This window comes from Aplysia californica, unplaced genomic scaffold, assembly GCF_000002075.1.
Source record: "Aplysia californica isolate F4 #8 unplaced genomic scaffold, AplCal3.0 scaffold00030, whole genome shotgun sequence".
Lineage (NCBI taxonomy): Eukaryota > Metazoa > Mollusca > Gastropoda > Aplysiida > Aplysiidae > Aplysia > Aplysia californica.
This window is the reverse complement of record NW_004797300.1, coordinates 1817694-1837231: the sequence shown is the minus strand read 5'-3', so window position 1 is coordinate 1837231 and position 19538 is coordinate 1817694. Positions and strand designations below refer to the sequence as shown.

Genomic DNA, 19538 nt, shown 5'->3' with positions numbered 1-19538 from the left:
TCAAATTAAGGCCAGTGAAGTCACATTGAATTGACCAGTTCCAAAAGTGCTCATACTTTGATGACAAAGCTACTCAGCAATTGTCCAAAAACTGTATTTTCAGGTACATGACAGCCACCTTAGAGCTCTGCAAAATTATCAACAATTCTATTTAGCCTCCCCGTATGTAGAAATGTGTTTCTGGTGAACAGTTTCAGTAGGAAATGTTGAAAAGAAGATCCTGGATGCTTACGGTGCAAGTAGTCGATTACGTGCTCAAATACTAACATACTGACAAGATCTTCAGGTATCCATTCCCCACTGAATTCATTGAGGAAAATTCGAGTAAAGTGCCGTTCCGAAAGAAACAACGTCAGGCCCCTGGCAGTATTCAAACCCACGACCTTCTGATTGCGAGCCCAACAGCCTTACTTAACAAAGAATTTTTTCCCCCAAAACTTTTCACTTTTCCAGTCAGGAAAGAATTCTTTTCCCAAAACTTTTCACTTTTCAAGACAGGAAAGTATTCTTTTTCCAAAACCTTTCACTTTTCAAGACAGGAGCTTCTCACCTGCCCCAGAGCCTCCACACTTATTCTTACAGACGGCAAGAACAACTTCCGTTAAAATTCCCTGTCTGTTGCTCAGATCTTTGAGACAAGATAAACACACAGTCACTGGGAAAGACGACAGGGTATTCTTGCTGCCAGACGACTCCGCCGTGAAATCTGTAGCCGTGTATTCACTCACTTTCGGGACTGTGTGGGGGAAAAATTAGATCAAAATAAACACAACAGACCAAAGTAAACAACACACAGAGGTGTCTGAGTACAGATGTTCGCTTTTAAGCACAAGGGAGCTATCCCGAAAAATGCTGTTTTGAGAAAATCGAAAGTAAAGTTATTTGCCCCATGTTCAGTTTCTGTAAAAGACAAGGAGAGTTTTTTCTATAACCAAACAAATACACACACCAATGAAACCAAACTTCTCCTACAGGTAGGGCAATGCCCACATTTGGTGAAGGTTAAGATTTCTGGAACCCCCCAAAATCTAGGTTAGCCCGCTTGTCCTTAAAAGCGACCAATTTCAATGTTCTGGAGCGATATTTCACACGTAGAAAAGGCTCCAACAATACCCTTTCATTTGTGTTGTGTGTGTCTGGGGTGGGGGGGGGATGGAGGATGCAGACAACGAGGAGGAGGAGCAAAAAGAATAAGAGAGAGAGAGAGAGAGAGAGAGAGAGAGAGAGAGAGAGAGAGAGAGAGAAACTACTCTCAAATTTCTCAAATTTTGTCAACAAACGCAATGCCTTACGAATTATTTTTTTAAAGCGCCAACAATAAACATAAGAGCAACAAACAAGTTGGCATTTTATCAAAATGGATACGGTAATCTGATTACCCACCAGTATTTGATATTGCCTATTGATTCTATCCGTCGTTCTTTTTGCTGTATACATCTAGGTAATCGAGAATCCAAATTTGAAAGGACATTTCTCAACTAACCACAGTAGCAGAGCTGTGAGAACCACTTGAACCTATCACAGTGACAGAGGGTGGCAGTATACATTACCACAGTACACATTGCCACTGTACAACAAACAGAGGGTTGTGTTACAATAGGCAACTTTGAAAAGAATGCTATTCTGAGGCTTAATTCACTTACGTAGAGGGCGTATAACAATTTCTGACGTCACATAGCTGCTGTTATACTGTCCATTTGAAGCCATCACCTGAAAAAATCAAGATTAAGATTGACAACATGAGATTAGATGTTAGGCTTAGGTCTAGCATTATGGCATTCAGGGATAGATTATGCACGTGGGAACACTGGGGCCCGCCTGGAAAGGAGCACCCCACCCCCTTTTAACCCTATCCGTACGTCGTGTTTTATTATCGTACCAACACGACGTAGGGAACTCTGTGCCACCACTTTCCGAAGAGGAAACTTACTCGTTAATCCGATCCGTACGCTTTGAGTAGCAGACTGTCAAACTTTTTTTTGGGAGAAATTCTGAAAGTTTCAAAGAGATTTTCGTACTAGAAGTATTCTAAACTGTGAAGAATACAACCCCGGAGGTACAAAATGACCCTATGGCGTACGGATTGGGTTGAACTTTTACTTCACTTTATATTTTCGATCCAGCGACCTTCTGAGATCTAACCCTTCGGCCTGTCGAAATGTCAAAGAATGTACTGGTGTTTATCAGCTGTCTTTTGTTGCTGTATAGAGTATCTCCAATATGTGGAGAGACTGGTAGGTAAGTACTACGCAGGTCACTAAGTGCAGGGCAGGTAAAGAGGTGGTGAGATAATGTTTCATCCTGGCAGTCACACAACGGGCAGTCAGGAGGGATATCCTTGCGGATCATATTCAGTTAGGAATTCCATGAGATGTGTTGTTTCCACAGGCGAAAGGTAGTGATTTGTTCTCGTCTACTCTGGCTATGTAATGCATCTCTTGAGTTGGGAGCAGTCATGTGTGCAAATACAGCTCTTCCAGTTTTGCCCACGGCCCATCCATTCAGCCACTGTTCCCTGGTGTTGTATTTGATGATGTTCTTGACTGTCTGTTGTGATACTGGGTTTTGAGAGGCTACCTTTCCAACTCTCCCTTTTGCATACACCACAGACTTGTAACCTTAATCTTACTATAGATTGTACAGGAAAAATATAAATATAGTAGACTGTTAAATTCAGAGCTTGCTGTCAAGCGGGGATATGGGCTATACAAATGGTATCTCTATATACGTAATTATTAATACTTTAGTTTTTTTTAAACACTGTCCTCCAAATCCCTGCACCGACCTTGAACGTGTAATCCGTCGGACTGTCCCCAACAACCACTTGTACAGATGGCCGGAACACACTGTCGCAGGAAGTCGCTGTAACAAACTGAACAACCTGGAAGAATCAGCAGAGGAGATTTCTTAGTTAAAAGGTGTGAGCATCTGTGTGTGCATGAGGGGTGTGTGGAAGGAGGCATCAGGACACGACACACTCCAAACAACGTAATGAATACTAATGAAGCACAGTGTATTGTCTCACAGAACAAAAAAGACTGTTAATTCCTCTCTTTGTCTTTTGATTTTAAAAAATGAGAAAGTTCCTCAAGCAGCAGTTCTAGTTGGAAGTCACCAACTTTGGCTGCCATTTTCTGGTTAATTCAAATCTCTAACACCAGACACCAGGCAACCTCCACCCCCTTCAATCACAAATATCTCAACTTCTATTCCAGGTAGATGGGTATTTGGGTTTTTTTCGTCAAAAGCAAAACCAAATGAACAAGCTTTAAGGTGATACCAATAACTCCATATGCCCAAAAAATGACGAGGGTCTGATTCCATCGCGTCATGACATATATAACATGTAGGTCTACTTACTGGGTCCCTAGCGCCGCCCGACTTTGAAATGTAAAAGCCTGTGATGAAGCCATTTCTTTCTCTTTCCTCGGGACATCCAAAGCTCAGGGAAACATCAGAGGCCACCTGGGTACTCTTTGTCAACGTCAGAGCACTAACAAGTCCCGGGTCTGGGGGAAGTAAAACAACAAGGCTTAACAAACACCGTCGAGAAACTATTGTCCATGCTCCCAGCGCTTCATATGGGGACAATAGTTTTGTTCACAATCATTTCTTTTCATGAAAAATGAGACACATACGGTCCCATCCCCCCAAAAAAAGAAAAAGAAGAAGAAAATTAGTTATGCACACAAGAATGTTCTGAGGTTCTGGCAATGTAAGGGATTTGGAGACGTTAATACATCTGAAAACACATGATATATGCAGATGGTTGGAATATCTTGCAAGGAAGATTGCAGCATACCAAAAAACTCCAAGAAAACCCATCTGCAGGGAACTACATAAAGAACGAAAGAAGTAAAAAAAAAGTCGAATAAATAAATAATAATTTGTCTGCCAAAGACACATAACCCCAACACTTTCATCATTTCTAAAAGTGCAGTATATTATGCAGTTTTTCAGTTTTACAGTAGAGGCAAAAAACGGAAAGTTGTGGCCAAAACAACATTTGCTTCAAGGATAATAATGAAATGATTATCAAAATTGTATTCTTAAAAATGTCGACCCGGGATGTTTGCAAAGAGTTTGTTTTCTTGGTAACAACTTTCAGATTTGTTGGCTCTCATGTAAAAGTATAAAAACTGCATCCCAAGTCGATATTTTAATGTTATTTAATGCATGCACCCATTCCATATTTCAAAGAAAAAAATGTCCCACCTTCCCTGACAAGTTTCCCATCAACTTTCGTTTGTAGAATGTTGTATTTCCCATCAACTTACGTTTGTAGAATGTTGTATTTCCCATCAACTTACGTTTGTAGAATGTTGTATTTCCCATCAACTTTCGTTTGTAGAATGTTGTATTTCCCATCAACTTACGTTTGTAGAATGTTGTATTTCCCATCAACTTACGTTTGTAGAATGTTGTATTTCCCATCAACTTACGTTTGTACAATGTTGTATTGGTCTGTGGACTTGATACAGCAGCGACACCCACGTTGGTTTTAGCTTCAACGGTCACTTGATAGACCCAGTGACCAAGCACGTTCTCCAGAATGTCAAAAGTAACGCCAGATGTATCTGTCAAAAGAACAAAATAATAATAATAATAATAATAATAATAATAATGATAATAATAATATAACATTTATATGTCGCATTTCCAATAAAAGTAGTTCAATGCGCTTTACTTTGGAATACACATTTTCAGAACCTTTCTTACTACTTCCTTTCTTCTCATGCAATATATATTTAAGCACACTCACACACACACACACACACACACACACACACACACACACACACACACACGCACACACACACACACACACAAACTCACACACACACACACACACACACACACATACGGACTATTTTCATTCAGACGTAGGAAGAGAACAACTATAATACAAAATAACGCTTAAAGCGTATGGAGGATGGTCCTATAGGAACAGAAAATGTTTAAGATGTCTTTTGAAGCTATCAAGTGATTTTGTTTGTCTTAGTTTCATGGGTAATCTGTTCCACATAAATGGACCAAGATATGAGAAGAATCTCTCTCCATAAGATTTGTATGATTTTAAATTATGACATCACTTGAAGACCGACTTGTACTAAATCTCAACTGGTCAATACTGACATCACTTAAGGATGGACTTGTTCTGAATTATTTCAACTGGACACCTGTAATGTCAGATGTATCTGCCAAAAGAACAACATTATGACACCTCTTGAGGTCTTTTGTTTGGTTTGTTTGTTTCTGTAAGTGTTTTACGGCGCTCGCAACAGCATAAGGGGTCATAATGAGAGCGCGGGACACACCTTCCATTTTCAATTGGTAAAAAATTTTGAATTTTGCCCAGGTGGCGGTCGAAGCCTACTCTTATCGATTTTAGACCACCATGTGATCTTCAACGTGCGCAACTTGCACACGGGCCCTCTGAGATTTTTAGCCCTTGTCCGAGAAGGGTAGATGTAGATCTTTCCTACCAGAAGACCATGGGTGCGGCTGAAAGACAGCAGTAAAAAGAAGCCAATGAGTAGCAGTAGAAAGACTGCAGAAAGAGTGAGGAGCCCAGAGGAGGTGGCAAACGGGGTGAGGGGGAGGGTGCAGTAAGAGGAGACGAAAGCAGACAAAAGGCAATTGTTAGAGACCCAACTTAACCTCATATTTGCCGGACAAATGTAGTGCCAGTTAGTTGGGTTTTTTAAGCCTGACATGCTGACTTACAGAAAGAAAACACTGTAGTACGTGATAGATCTATATTCCTCTCAGCTTTCAGTCTTGAAGACTACTATTTAGTTTTAGTAAGAGTTTTACGGCACTTACAACACAATAAGGTCACATGAGTGCTGAAGAATATATGTGTTACATAGGAGAGTAACGTACACATAAAAGGAGAGATAAGGACGATAGATGTTTGATAGGAAAGAAGGAGCAAACCACACCAGAGCACCCGCCAACCACCCAGAGACTAAAGGCACAAGGGTTAAACGTTACTGAACAAATAACAACGATACGGACAGAAAGGCCCAAAGTATATCCGTCACTCAACCAACAACAACAACAACAACAACAACAACAACAACAACAACAACAACAACATAGACAAAGTATACATACACATCACTGAACCAAAAATGAAACGGACAGTAAGGAAAGCAAACCCAAAACTAACTATTTAATACCTTGAAACGTTTGTCTTTGTTTCTCAATAAAGTTCCCTGAGGTGAGACTTTCTTTTTCCTTGATCACCACCGTGAAGTTGGTTTCCCCGTTCCGATAACCAGGGACCCAGCTAACATTCAGATCCAGCCTTCCCTGGGCGGTCAAGGGTAGACTTTCCAGCTCAACGTTTGTCACAGGGCTTGCGGCTAAGACGAGAAAGACGTTTAATACAAAGCTGATATTATAACACTAATAACTTTTTGAAGAGACTTGAATTTGTATTGCTTGACTCAAAGGATGTAAACAAATTTGTTACGCTTTCTTTTAAAACAACCGGAGTGTAAAAAACACGCACCAACAAGATATATCGGCCTATTAAATGCATAAAATATATGCAAAAACTAAAGTAAAATTACCCTCGTTATAACCCGATAAAGGAATGAAGAGGTGAACGAAAAAAAAACAACACAAAAAAACCCCAACAGTACCATGTATAATGAAAAATAAGGTAAAACTTTTTATGTAGAATGAAAGGTCTTTCCAAGGAATATGTTAGTTCTATCTGGCATGGTGTAACATACACGAAACAAAGCAGACGGGAGACAAGGAGAATGAGGGCCTACTTTGTAGCAGGAACTTAGAGCTGGAGAGTAACATTTACGTATTGAGTCCACAGCATTTGTGAAGCTGTAGTTTAAACGTCTGCCATTTCTTACAACAAGAAGGTTTTATGAAGATGTTTTCATGAGTGCAAACAACTCACAGTCACAATGGGGGTACAGAAATGTGCGCCATAAACTTACAGTAGGATAGTAACATTAATGTAAATGTGTCCAAAGCATTTGTGAAGCTTTATTATAAACTGCCTTCTTTCCATAGAACAAAAAGGTTTTAAAAATCATAAAGATATTTTCATGAGTGCCAACAACACACAGTCACAATGGGGGTATAGAAATCTGTGCCAGATTTTATCGGTGGTATCGATGACGATATTATCGAATAAGCCTACCAGATGGGACTACATGAATTAATTATTTTCACATGGACCTAAGGACATTACTACAGTTTATTTGGTTAGGGTGGGAAGGGGGTGGGCAACGAGTACCGTGTGTTATCAAGGGCAGAAAAGCCAACAAGGACATTACTTTAAACTGTAAACAACAAAACCCGAAATAGAAACCGTTCAGTCATCTCAACACACAAATTTGTGCTCTAAAACTGCTGAGACAAACTTTTCTTGCGCAGCTATTTTGCTGCTTTTTTCACTTAGTTTTAGTAAGAGTTTTACGGCACTTGCAACACAATAGGCCTAAGGTCATATAAGTGCTGAAGATTAGAGGTGTTACAAGAGAGTAACAAACATAATAAAGAAGGAGGAGAGATCAGGACGATAGATGTTTGATGGAAAAGAAGGAGCAAACCACACCAGAGCAGCCGCCAATCACTCATTTTTTTCGCACAGGACTGACAAAAAACAGAACCAAGCAAAAATTACCGACTGATTCGATAGGTGTCCTCAGTGACAAAACCGGATAATATTGAAAAGATCTAATAATCACAAACCGGTGCGCCCCAAGGTTGTGTAATCGCTCCTGTCTTGTCTATGCTCTACACCAACGACTGTATTTTTTATAACAAAAACATAAAACTAATAGAATTTCTAAATGATTCCACTCTCCAAGGCCTTATAACAACAAATTAGAATGAACACAGGGACGCTGTAAATGTATTTACAAATTGGTGCGATAACCACTTCCTTTTACTGAATGTAAAAAAGACAAAGGAATTAATAATGGCAACCATTATTTATTAAAGGTGAGGAAGTAGAGGTTGTAACTTCGTACAAATATCTAGGAATAACAATTGATAACAAGCTTGACTGGAATCACCACGCTGCTCTGGTGCATCAAAAAATAAATAAAAAATTTTTTGTTCCTTTTAAGGAAATTAATAAATTTTCATGTAGATCTAGATAATAAGATTAAGTGGTTTTTTAACAATATAACAGTCCAAAGCATGTTACTATTTCGTATTTGCTGCTGGGCTGGAAACATCATGACAGATGAGACAACAGGTGCCTGGAGGTGACAACAAGAGAATTATCACCACACAAACTATTCTTTTCATGTCCAGCACCACGCTTACAGTCCATAATGCCATTCAATTTTTTCCTAATAATATATACAAATAACAGTTCCATAAAGAAAACATCTCTGTTAAAGACAATAATTACATTTGGCAAATGAAAAAATTAAAACACGCCGTCACTCCGACAGATCAGAACACAAGAACCACATCATCATGTACGGGAGTCTTTTCAAAAGGAGTCTTACCAGCCTCACACAGATCAGAACACAAGAACAGCCATGTCCGCGTGTCTTACCAGTCTCACTTGTCTTGAAGGATACCTCCCTGTCGACCCCACCACCGACCTCTCTATTATAAGCGCGGATATGAACAATGTAGTCTGTGTACGGGAGCAAGTCTGTCACTGTCACCTCAAAGGACCCTTGGAAATCACTGAGATCTGTACTGTCATATTGACTCACAGGAGATGAAGGCACTGGGGGCTGACACTCAGAAACCTGAGATGGGAGGGAGGAAAATCAAAAATTAGCCAATGAGATAAATGTGAAAAGATTTTCTTAGCTCAAATGGTAGATCAACAATATTTGAAGATTTCTTTGCTTGATTCATAATCTAATTATTCTGAGGAAATTAAAACTGTTACTGTTATTCTCTTTTCATGTTATATTTTTAAAACGTTTTACTTCTAATTTATCTTTTCTGTCCTTCTCACCCTCACACATTGAGTCTTGTCCTTTAATCTAGACTGGAAGAGTCTCTCTTTCTCTCCCTCTCTCTCTCTCTCTCTCTCTCTCTCTCTCTCTCTCTCTCTCTCTCTCTCTCTCTCTCTCTCTCTCAATGTTTCTCTCTTTCTCTCTCTTTCTCTCTCTTTCTATCTCTCTCTCTCTCTCTCTGTACGTGCGCGCGCACATGTTGCGTGCGTGCATGTGAGAGTGTGTGTATGTTTGTGTATATGTGTGTGTATGTATGTAAGTGTGTGTGTGTGTGTGTGTGTGTGTGTGTGTGTGTGTGTGTGTGTGTGTGTGTGTGTGTGGTTGTATTATACACGCAGTCTAACCTGCTTTAACGAAAGCCTGTCTAAGACAGCAACCTGTTCATAACAGAATCCCCCCACCCCTGATTAATTCCTCTGTAGGTACTCTCTCTCCCTCTCTCTCTCTCTCTCTCTCTCTCTCTCTCTCTCTCTCTATATATATATATATATATATATATATATATATATATATATATATATATATATATATATATATATATATATATATGACAGAAGCGTGCTCGACCCGGACTCAGAAAGAGGAATCCCTTACCTTCAGAGGGTCTTGACCTTTCTAAAAAGAAAAATGTGTTGCTCACTCAACCTTCATTTGAAGCAAAACACTCAAGTTCGGTTCCATCGGCTCTAATCTTTACACAACACCACCAGACAAAGAAAGCAGAAAGTGTTGTGTTTTGTTACCTCATCCATTTGAGTTATGAAAGGTGCAGATGGTGAGGGCGATGTGTGTGTGTGTGTGTGTGTGTGTGTGTGTGTGTGTGTGTGTGTGTGTGTGTGTGTGTGTGTGTGTGTAATCTCAAAACTGTTTGTGAACGTGCTCCAGTGGCGCTCCAGCACGGAAACCTTCGAGGGTGCCAAAAGTGTGAATTTTACCACTGACTGGCGCCCTGATTGTACGACCAGCCGAGACACAAAAGTGCCTCAAATCATTGATACATGCAGGGGATTACGAGTCCGGTAGCCTAACCACTAGACCACCGACACCACTACTTCACGATTACGAGTCCGGTAGCCTTACCACTAGACCACCGACACCACTACTTCACGATTACGAGTCCGGTAGCCTAACCACTAGACCACCGACACCACTACTTCACGATTACGAGTCCGGTAGCCTAACCACTAGACTACCGACACCACTACTTCACGATTACGAGTCCGGTAGCCTAACCACTAGACCACCGACACCACTACTTCACGATTACGAGTCCGGTAGCCTAACCACTAGACCACCGACACCATTACTTCACGATTACGAGTCCGGTAGCCTAACCACTAGACCACCGACACCACTACTTCACGATTACGAGTCCGGTAGCCTAACCACTAGACCACCGACGCTACATGAGATGCAAGCACTTGTGGTAATGAAAAAGTAACGGATGCGTGTCATTATCAGAGAGGCAAAGATAGCACTTGGGAGGTGGGAAGTCTTGACAACTGCTTGCTGACTGGACTGATGACCCTTACTCAAACTACTATCTATGTACCCGTTTCCATTCCCCTTAATTTTCCCTGTCCAAGATTGAAAATGTCGATGACACAATTTTGTTTCTGACTTCCTTGTGATTCCGTGTTGAACAGGTTCCATTGTATACTATATACCAGAAGTGTTGGATCCCCCCCCCCCCCCTTGCCAGATAGCCACATAGACAAGCAAGTACACTGGTGACAAAGCTGTTTTGGAAAAGTGGTCTATAGTAAGTCTGATAGCAATACAAGCAGAACCTTACTATCTACTCACAGAACATCTGCTTAGTGTAGTTTTCGTAAGGTCATATGAGTGCAGAAGAATAGATGTGTCACAAGAGAGTAACATAACTACACAAAAAGGAAGAATGAGAGATATGGACGAAGATGTCTTAAAGGAAAAAGGGGGCAAACCGCACCAGAGCATCCGCCAACTACGTCCTACAGAACATGTGCGAATGGATGTTTGATAAACATTGGAGCAAAAATTTTCAAGTCCAATAGAAAATAACACGAAGCATTAAAAACATTCAAGGACCTGCCCATATCCCCCCTTCCCAAACCTAAAAATTATAGAAGAGAATTAAAGATATCCAGTAAAGTAAACTCTTCTAACTTCTAAAAGAATTACAATTGTACTCTTAAGGTTTGAGTATTATTTCTCTAACATGAACCTAAAAATAAATGCTCTACATAAACACAAATAAATACAGACTCGTACCAGATAACCTAAAAGTAATGTATTGTGAGAAGCAAAACCATCAAACTCACATCACAGCCCAGACATTGTACATGGAATTGTTTAACGCACTGCCCGCCTGCTGTCACCCAAACTTTGTATCCTTTTAGATTGCCGTTAGGTTGTGACGGTCTTCGCCAGCTCACCACAACGCCAGTAGCAATAACTGAGAGATGACTTAACACAGACACGTGACCTGGTCCTGTGAACAAGACAAAGATAAGACAGCTCAAAGCATGCAGTGAATATACTTTTGAATACATTCTCTTTGGGCTTCTTTAAGCATCCAAGAGTACAGTGGAGATTGTCTAAGATGGCCACTTATTGTAGGGAGAAAAATGGTTGTCTAAGACAGGTGGACTCGTATACTGTGTCATTGTACAGACAAAAAAACGCAAACCAGAAGGGGGTTGCGGGTGAGTGGGAAGAAGCTTTTTGTACAGGTGATTGTCTTATACATGTCGCCGTTTGTACAGGTGATTGTCTTATACATGTCGCCGTTTGTACAGGTGATTGTCTTATACATGTCGCCGTTTGTAAAGGTGATTGTCTTATACAAGTGGCCGTTTGCACAAATGATTGTCTTATACAAGTGACCGTTTGTACAAGTGATTGTCTTATACAGATGGCCGTTTGCACAAATGATTGTCTTATACAAGTGACCGTTTGTACAAGTGATTGTCTTATACAGATGGCCGTTTGTACAGGTGATTGTCTTATACAAGTGGCCGTTTGTAAAGGTGCTTGTCTCATACAGATGGCCGTTTGTACAGGTGATTGTCTTATACAAGTGGCCGTTTGTACAGGTGATTGTCTTATACAGGTTTCCATTAGAGCAACTTTGAAAGTATTGTCTAAGAATTCCACTTTGTATTGAGAAACGTTATACAAAAAAGAAACGGAGGAAAAATGGTACGTCAGGTACGATTACAAAGGATGAAAGAAAATAGAAGTCTTTCCATACAATGATAAAAGGCATTTAACAATTATTTCATGAGTTTGAGTTATTTAATACAACTAAAATAAAAGCTCTAAATTTTTTGTACAAAACTAAACTCACTATATCTGCATGTGGCTCTGAGAAAACCCATCACGGTTCGCGGTGATAACTTTTAAAACTGACTTTATTATTTGGATATTTTTTAGAATTATTCTTGAGCATTTTGCTCTTTAGTTGGGTGTAATTGAAGCTTTCTGGAAAAGTTATAGTAGTTCCAAACACACAACAGTTCAAAGGGTTTTACCTGAACGGCAATACACTTCCCTTTCTTTTAGAATTCTCCTCCAGGAGGTGTCTATGACAGTGAGTGTCCATCCCCAGGAGCAAACAATTGTCGAGATTGTGTCTCAACAAACTGTACAACATAACAAAACCACACATAAACAACATGACAAACCTGCAGCTTCTGTTGTAAAAGATCCTATCCTTGGGCCACCAGGTTCATTGTCACCATTGTAGGCTGTAATGAAATAGGTATAGAAAGTATCTGCGACCAGGTTCTCAAAGACCGCTGTGTCGTTAGTCACACTTTTGCTTCGAGGTGCAAACCCTTGCCGTGTCACTGCCACCGAATAACCAGCGACACAGCCATCCGAAGGTCCAAACTTGAGGACAGTACGCGGCACTGAGAGGGTACTACTTCCAGGTATCACTGCTCCAGGCTGGGCAGGCTCTGAAAACAGACACGTCACGAGGTGTCAAGACAACACGATTTCCATTCACACGTACCACAGAACAAAATGTTACCTGTGTCACACACGACATACTGCAATAACAGCATTGTGAACATTTCTGACTTTTCTTCTAAACACGACAGAGTGGGATATCATCAAGAGGAATTTTGATGACTTTACTCAGTCTCCATTTTCCCAACTATATCCTCATCAATATCTTCCCCATGAGAGTTGTATTTACCACAGAGCACAGAGACTTGACGTTTTTTTGACACCGGGGAATACTAGTGCTTGGTGCTCACATAAACATCCATCTGTCACAACTACCACAGCCCATTGTCCACATGTATACATGGAGTACTGTCCCAACTATCACAGTCCAGATGTCCACATGTATACATGAAGTACTGTCCCAACTATCACAGCCCAGATGGCCACATGTATACATGAAGTACTGTCCCAACTATCACAGCCCAGATGGCCACATGTATACATGAAGTACTGTCCCAACTATCACAGCCCAGATGGCCACATGTATACATGAAGTACTGTCCCAACTATCACAGCCCAGATGGCCACATGTATACATGAAGTACTGTACCAACTATCACAGCCCAGATGGCCACATGTATACATGAAGTACTGTCCCAACTATCACAGCCCAGATGGCCACATGTATACATGAAGTACTGTCCCAACTATCACAGTCCAGAAGGCCACATGTATACATGAAGTACTGTCCCAACTATCACAGCCCAGATGGCCACATGTATACATGAAGAACTGTCCCAACTATCACAGCCCAGATGGCCACATGTATACATGAAGTACTGTCCCAACTACCACAGCCCAGATGGTCACATGTATACATGAAGCACTCTGACAACCAGCTGGCAGTTGACATTGTTTTAGAATGATATTGGGTCTACCAGGATAGATTGTAAAGTTTATAGAGCTTGCTGCTGAGCAAGAATGTGTGCCATACAAATGCAATTCTTCTTCTTTTTTTGTATTACTCTCTTGCAATGCTGTTTTCTCTTTGACATACCACAAACATCTGAAGCTAAGTGCAGTGGAAGTATTGACAGGAATTTAGATTTTGTTACCTAGTCCACCAACAAAAATAGAATTTGAGATCCACAGAAAGAATATTTCTTTTACATCTAAGTGAACAAGGACTGCCCTGAGGGGGATATGAAATGTGATTCTGACGATCACATGAATGTTGTTGGTAATATATCAGTGAGGAGCTCCGGCAGAGGGGCACCGTAGCCTCAGGAGGTCAGGGCTCAAAGAGTTAACACACAGAACATATTCTCTCCTGTGTTTCAGGTAAAACTTTCTATTTGATTACAAGGAACTCTCAACTATCTCAAGAAGAAAACTTAACAATAACTTACTTGTCCAGGCTTCAGGTAAATTGACAACTTTCGATCTCTCCGGGTAGTCAGTTGTCGCGGTCAGCACCAGCGTCAGAGTGGACAAATATTTCACCCCAGGTCTGAGTCCTGTAACTGCAACACCAGTGGAGGACCCGGACACATTTATGCTGTCCTGTGCTTGTAAGCAAGACTGTGGATCGGACCGAGTGGCGACCTGGTAGTTATCTACAAATCTTTGGGGGATAACAATCCAGATGAAGTCTAAGTGGGAAGTGCCCCGTGTTGCTTTGCTTGCAGACGCGGTAATATTGTTGTCAACTGGAGAGAAAACAGAAGAAAAAATGTTATTCATATATTTACATACTATTATGTCTGAGGCTCAATATCAAATGTAATAGTTCCAGCACCAAAATATTAAATACAGAAGAGTTCAGTTGAAACAAACCCTGGTAAACGATGCTATTTTCCATCAACTGACTATAACGGAATATACTCGGCAAACTCAACAAACTATCCCTGAATAAACAGAGGCTTTTTCTGCCCTTCACATGTATTCAATTTTTATTTGACAGACGATATTCTCACACCTCTCTCCTCTTTTATAGAGATTGTAAAAGTAGACGTTTCATGTCAGTATAACTCAATACAATATAATATATATAGATAGATCAAGACCCATTGTACATGACATCGCAGTGGCCTCCGCTGTAGTTTTGGTACAGAATTTTTTCTTTCTTCTCCCTTGAAAGCAGAGCCACCCAGACAGGCACCATGCATCTAAAGCCAGAACACAAGCCACCCAGAGAGGGACTTACATTTTGAAAATAAACAACACACTCAAAGCCAGACGGGGAATATGACCTGTGAAAGTAGCTGACGTTGTTCTTATGAACCAACAGCTCTCTCTCTCTCTCTCTCTCTCTCTCTCTCTCTCTCTCTCTCTCTCTCTCTCTCTCTCACACACACACACACACACACACACACACACACACACACACTCACACACACACACTCACACATACAGACACACACACAGACACACACACACGTGCACACACACACACACACACACATACACACTCACACACGCACACACACATACATGCACACACTCACATACCCCTCCCACACACATACCCGCCACACACACATATATACTCTCCCCCTCCCAAACACACACACACACACACACACACACACACACACACACACACACACACACACAAAACATTGATGTACTCTGTACAAGTCAACAAGAGTCACAAAGTTCGAAATGTGATTAGAAGAGTAAATGTACGCCTGACTCTGTCTTACACATTTACATACCATGCACGGTATTTTCAAGAGCCTGTGACGCGTACAGCTGTCAGTCAATCCTGACAAACAGTAAACGTTTGCTTCATCTCAAGGACTTTCCTTACAGGATTAGTCTTGTCTGACAAACCACAAGCCAGCGTCAAGGGCAAGAAAGAGTTATTGGGTTCAGAGAAAGGAGTTGTCCAACCCTTCCAGCGAGTTGTGAAGGGGTGGGGGGTCGGTGAAGCTAAGACTTACAGTAAACAAGCTAAGATGTCACCCGTTGTCTATATTTACACGTGCCAACATACAAAACATTCCCTTTGTACTCACCACTTCTGCAGAAATTTCCGTCCCAGTACGAACTACTTATAGGATCACACAGACATTTTGGTGCAAAGTTTTTGTCTGGGACACACGATTGTCCAGATTGACATGGATCTGTGAGGTCAGCGCAGTCTACTCCATGAGCCAGTCCTAAAGAAGACAAGGAGAAAAAACAAGCGGATACAACAACAGGAAGACAAACAAAACATTAATTTCACAAAAATCAAATCATAGATATTTTTTACATACATTCTCACAAAGCAATGATTTCAGGATACCAGCATCCCAATCACTTTCTTAAGGATAAAGAAAAGAATGTCACATCAAGACTGAACATCTCTTGTCGTCCCAACAAACAGCGAGGATAGACACAGTAGAAAAACATAAAGACTTTCCAAAAATCTCAGTCTAAGTACGTGAGGATCGCAACCCGGACTAGGGCCATTTGTATCACACACCAAACGGGGAATCAGGCTTACTCTGCTCACCTCTCTAGCTTCAACAGCACAAAGTCTGTCTATCAAGGCACCCCGCAAATTGCGGGTCACAAACGATTGACCAACATACAAAAGTAGAGGCTATCGTCAGGATGAGGAAAGAAAAAGCAGCAGCTCCCCCTATGTTGTTCCGGCACAGTATGAGCATGACCCTTTTGCCCAAACCAGTTTTATTCACTTCAACTCACCTGTCGTCCTTCACCTGTCTCCATGGGATATACATTTTTTATCTCTTTGTTTTTTGTTTTGTTTTCTTTCTTGAAATTGAGCTCAAGTATACCATCTTTTTCTTTCATTTGTATCTGAACAAGTCTCTCAGTCTATCACTGAAATCTTGAGTGGAAGTCTCTTACTCTTTTTCTCCTCCCTCTCTCCTTTTTCAAGTTACACATTTTAAATAACCTGTGTCTTTCCTTTTCTTCTTTTCTTCTTCTACTTCGCCCCCTCCTTCTAACTCTCACTATCCTTCGACAGGAATCTCAAAACACAAGAGTGCTGCTTGTAAAACTTCTGGGTTTTCACCAAATTGCGTCATCCTCGGGCCGGACTCTGCCCTACAAGAACCCAGATGTAAAACGGTGTGGTGTGGTAACAAAGTAAAACAACGGATGTAGAAATGTGTGGGCTGGGAACAAAGTAAACAATATCCCCCTCACTCCAACCCACTTACTTCTGGCACACTGGTCGTTGCCAGAATGGTAGTACCCACTAGAACACTTGCATCTGGAGTTGGCATCACAAGAAAGTTGTCCAGCACATGGGTCCTCAGACCCTGGAGACCCCGGCGGACACTGTCCATTATAGCTGATTTCTGGAGCAAAACAAAATAGGGACAATATACACACTTGACATATCTGTGAATTAGTCACAAAGATGACCGAATAAAATTCTTTTGGTGAAAATATCTAGTGAGTTCATTGTATATTTCTACCAGTATCAGTATTCAAAAAAGAACCCTTCCCCTTTTATAAACTATAAAAAGACAGGCAGTTTACACAGCTCTTCCATATCTTCTCTATAATACTCTTTTATTCAATAACTCTTAGTTCCTTGTTACACCAAGCCCCACATCCTCCGATTTTTAGTCTAGCTTTAGTGAGAGTTTTATAGTACTTGCAACACAATTAGGCCATAGAGGTGCAAACGATTACAGGTGTTACAAGAGAGTAACGTACACAAAAAAGAGGAACAATAAGGACGATGGATGTTTGAAAGGAAACAAGGAGTAAACCACACCAGAGCACCGACCACCTACCCAAAAAACACCCTCCATGTCACTGTATGTATCTAAGTATTGCATCACAATGATGAGAAAGCGAAAACTTGCTAAAACACCAAAACCAGCTTTACTCACATCTACTCACTTTTTGACCTCCACTTGTCTCACCTTGACTTTTTTCATCCTTTTTCTCTCGGTTAAAATTGACCTGCTGTTGGTTTAACTATTTGTGTCATGACCCATGAGATCAGGCGCTCCTCATCTTTTGAGAATAGGAAGCAAGAGGTATAATCTTAAAGCCTGTTCATTTGCCTTTCTTTTGATAAAAAAAACCCCACTCATCTCCCCTGCCTAAAAGTCCAGAGGTTTGTGACTGAAGGAGGTGGGGGTCGCCAGCAGTTACAAGACGGTTTAGCGAGAAGATGGCAGCCAAACTTTTTATCTCTGAAGGGATCTCAACAGACAGAAAAAAACAAAAAGACTTTCCAAACATATTGATACTCTCCATCATAGCCGATTTCTGGAGGAAAACAAAAGAGGGACAATAGGCACGCTTGACAGATCTGTAATTCTGACACAAAGATTGACCAATCAAATTCTTTTGAAGATATAATATTTATTTTGTTAATTCTTTTATATGTCAGTATTGGTCTTCCCAGTATATGACCCTCCCACGTTTCCGAACTATAAAAACAAACAGCTTTCACATTTTTCCTTGTCCTCTCTTCAGATCTCTTTTACTAAGGATCTCTCCACTCCTTGTTCCAATTAAACACACATCCTCAATATTGTTGCCTCTACGTGTGTAAGTAATGCAAAACTATAAAGGGAAAGTGAAAACTGACCATAATATCAAAACTAGCTTTGTTCACACCTACTCACTTTTTATTCTCCACTTGACTCGAAAAGACTCTTGTTCATCTTTCCTTTATGATTTTTATGAATTTGTTGAAATTGAACTCATATAGATTTCAAGTCCTTTTTTCCAACTGAACAAGTCACATAGTCTTCTACTGATATCTTTAGTGAGAATCTCTCATCTTTTTCCCCTTCCTCCATCTTTTCCCCTCAAGTCATATGATTTAAATAACACCTCTCCCAGCCTCCATTGTCTCTTCCTTTGTTTTCTTCTTTTCCCGCTCTTCCTCCCAATCTTACTTAACCTCAGACATTAATCTCATACCTGATGTTTGTACTAGCGAACCCACTCCCACCCCCCACCCCCAAACACACACCCCCTACTTACTTGTGGTACACTGGTCGTTGCCAGAGTGGTACTTCCCTCTAGAACACTGGCACCTGGAGATGAGACAAGTAAGCTGTCCAGCACATTGGTTCTCAGACCCTGATCGACACACTCCGTCGTAGCTGCTTTCTGGACGAGAACAAAACAGTGACAATAAACACGACTTTCGATATATGTGAATTTGTCACATTGACTAACCAGTCATATTCTTTTGAAAAAATAGCATCAGCAGTGATCATTCTTTTGTACATACCACTATTTCCCCCTCCCCCTCCAAAAAAAGAAGATTAATAAAACCCTCTCCTTTTTCCAAACTATGAAAATACAAGCAGTTTTCACATTTCTGCCATAGCTTGTCATCAATAATATTTTACTTAATATTACCTCACTTCTTTTTCTTCCAAACCCTACATCCTTCATATTCCTCTACCTGTGAACAGAAAGTGAAAACTGACTCTAATGCCCAAACCAGTTTTATTCACTTCAACTCACCTTTTGTCCTTCACCTGTCTCACGGGGATCTACCTTTTTTTTTCTCTTTGTTTTTTTTTTTCCTTTCTTGAAATTGGGCTCAAGTAGGCTTAACATCTTTTTCTTTCATTTGTATCTGAACAAGTCTCTCAGTCTATCACTGAAATCTTGAGTGGAAGTCTCTTACTA

The 19538-nt window shown here is 40.7% G+C and overlaps 1 protein-coding gene across 1 annotated transcript in view; it reads right to left on the bottom strand.

Annotated features, from left to right (window-relative positions):
* LOC101846943 (phosphatidylinositol phosphatase PTPRQ) overlaps nucleotides 1-19538 on the bottom strand; it is a 65002-nt gene that overhangs the window by 30621 nt on the left and 14843 nt on the right. Inside the window, exons 5-16 of the mRNA XM_005091479.3 lie at nucleotides 17084-17224; nucleotides 15923-16066; nucleotides 14312-14611; nucleotides 12635-12910; nucleotides 11270-11439; nucleotides 8549-8750; nucleotides 6186-6371; nucleotides 4443-4577; nucleotides 3361-3509; nucleotides 2786-2881; nucleotides 1644-1710; nucleotides 551-736 (exon numbers count right to left, since the gene is read on the bottom strand). Coding sequence (XP_005091536.1) covers nucleotides 551-736; nucleotides 1644-1710; nucleotides 2786-2881; nucleotides 3361-3509; nucleotides 4443-4577; nucleotides 6186-6371; nucleotides 8549-8750; nucleotides 11270-11439; nucleotides 12635-12910; nucleotides 14312-14611; nucleotides 15923-16066; nucleotides 17084-17224 — 2052 coding nt within the window. The remainder of the gene's footprint in view (nucleotides 1-550; nucleotides 737-1643; nucleotides 1711-2785; nucleotides 2882-3360; nucleotides 3510-4442; nucleotides 4578-6185; nucleotides 6372-8548; nucleotides 8751-11269; nucleotides 11440-12634; nucleotides 12911-14311; nucleotides 14612-15922; nucleotides 16067-17083; nucleotides 17225-19538) is intronic.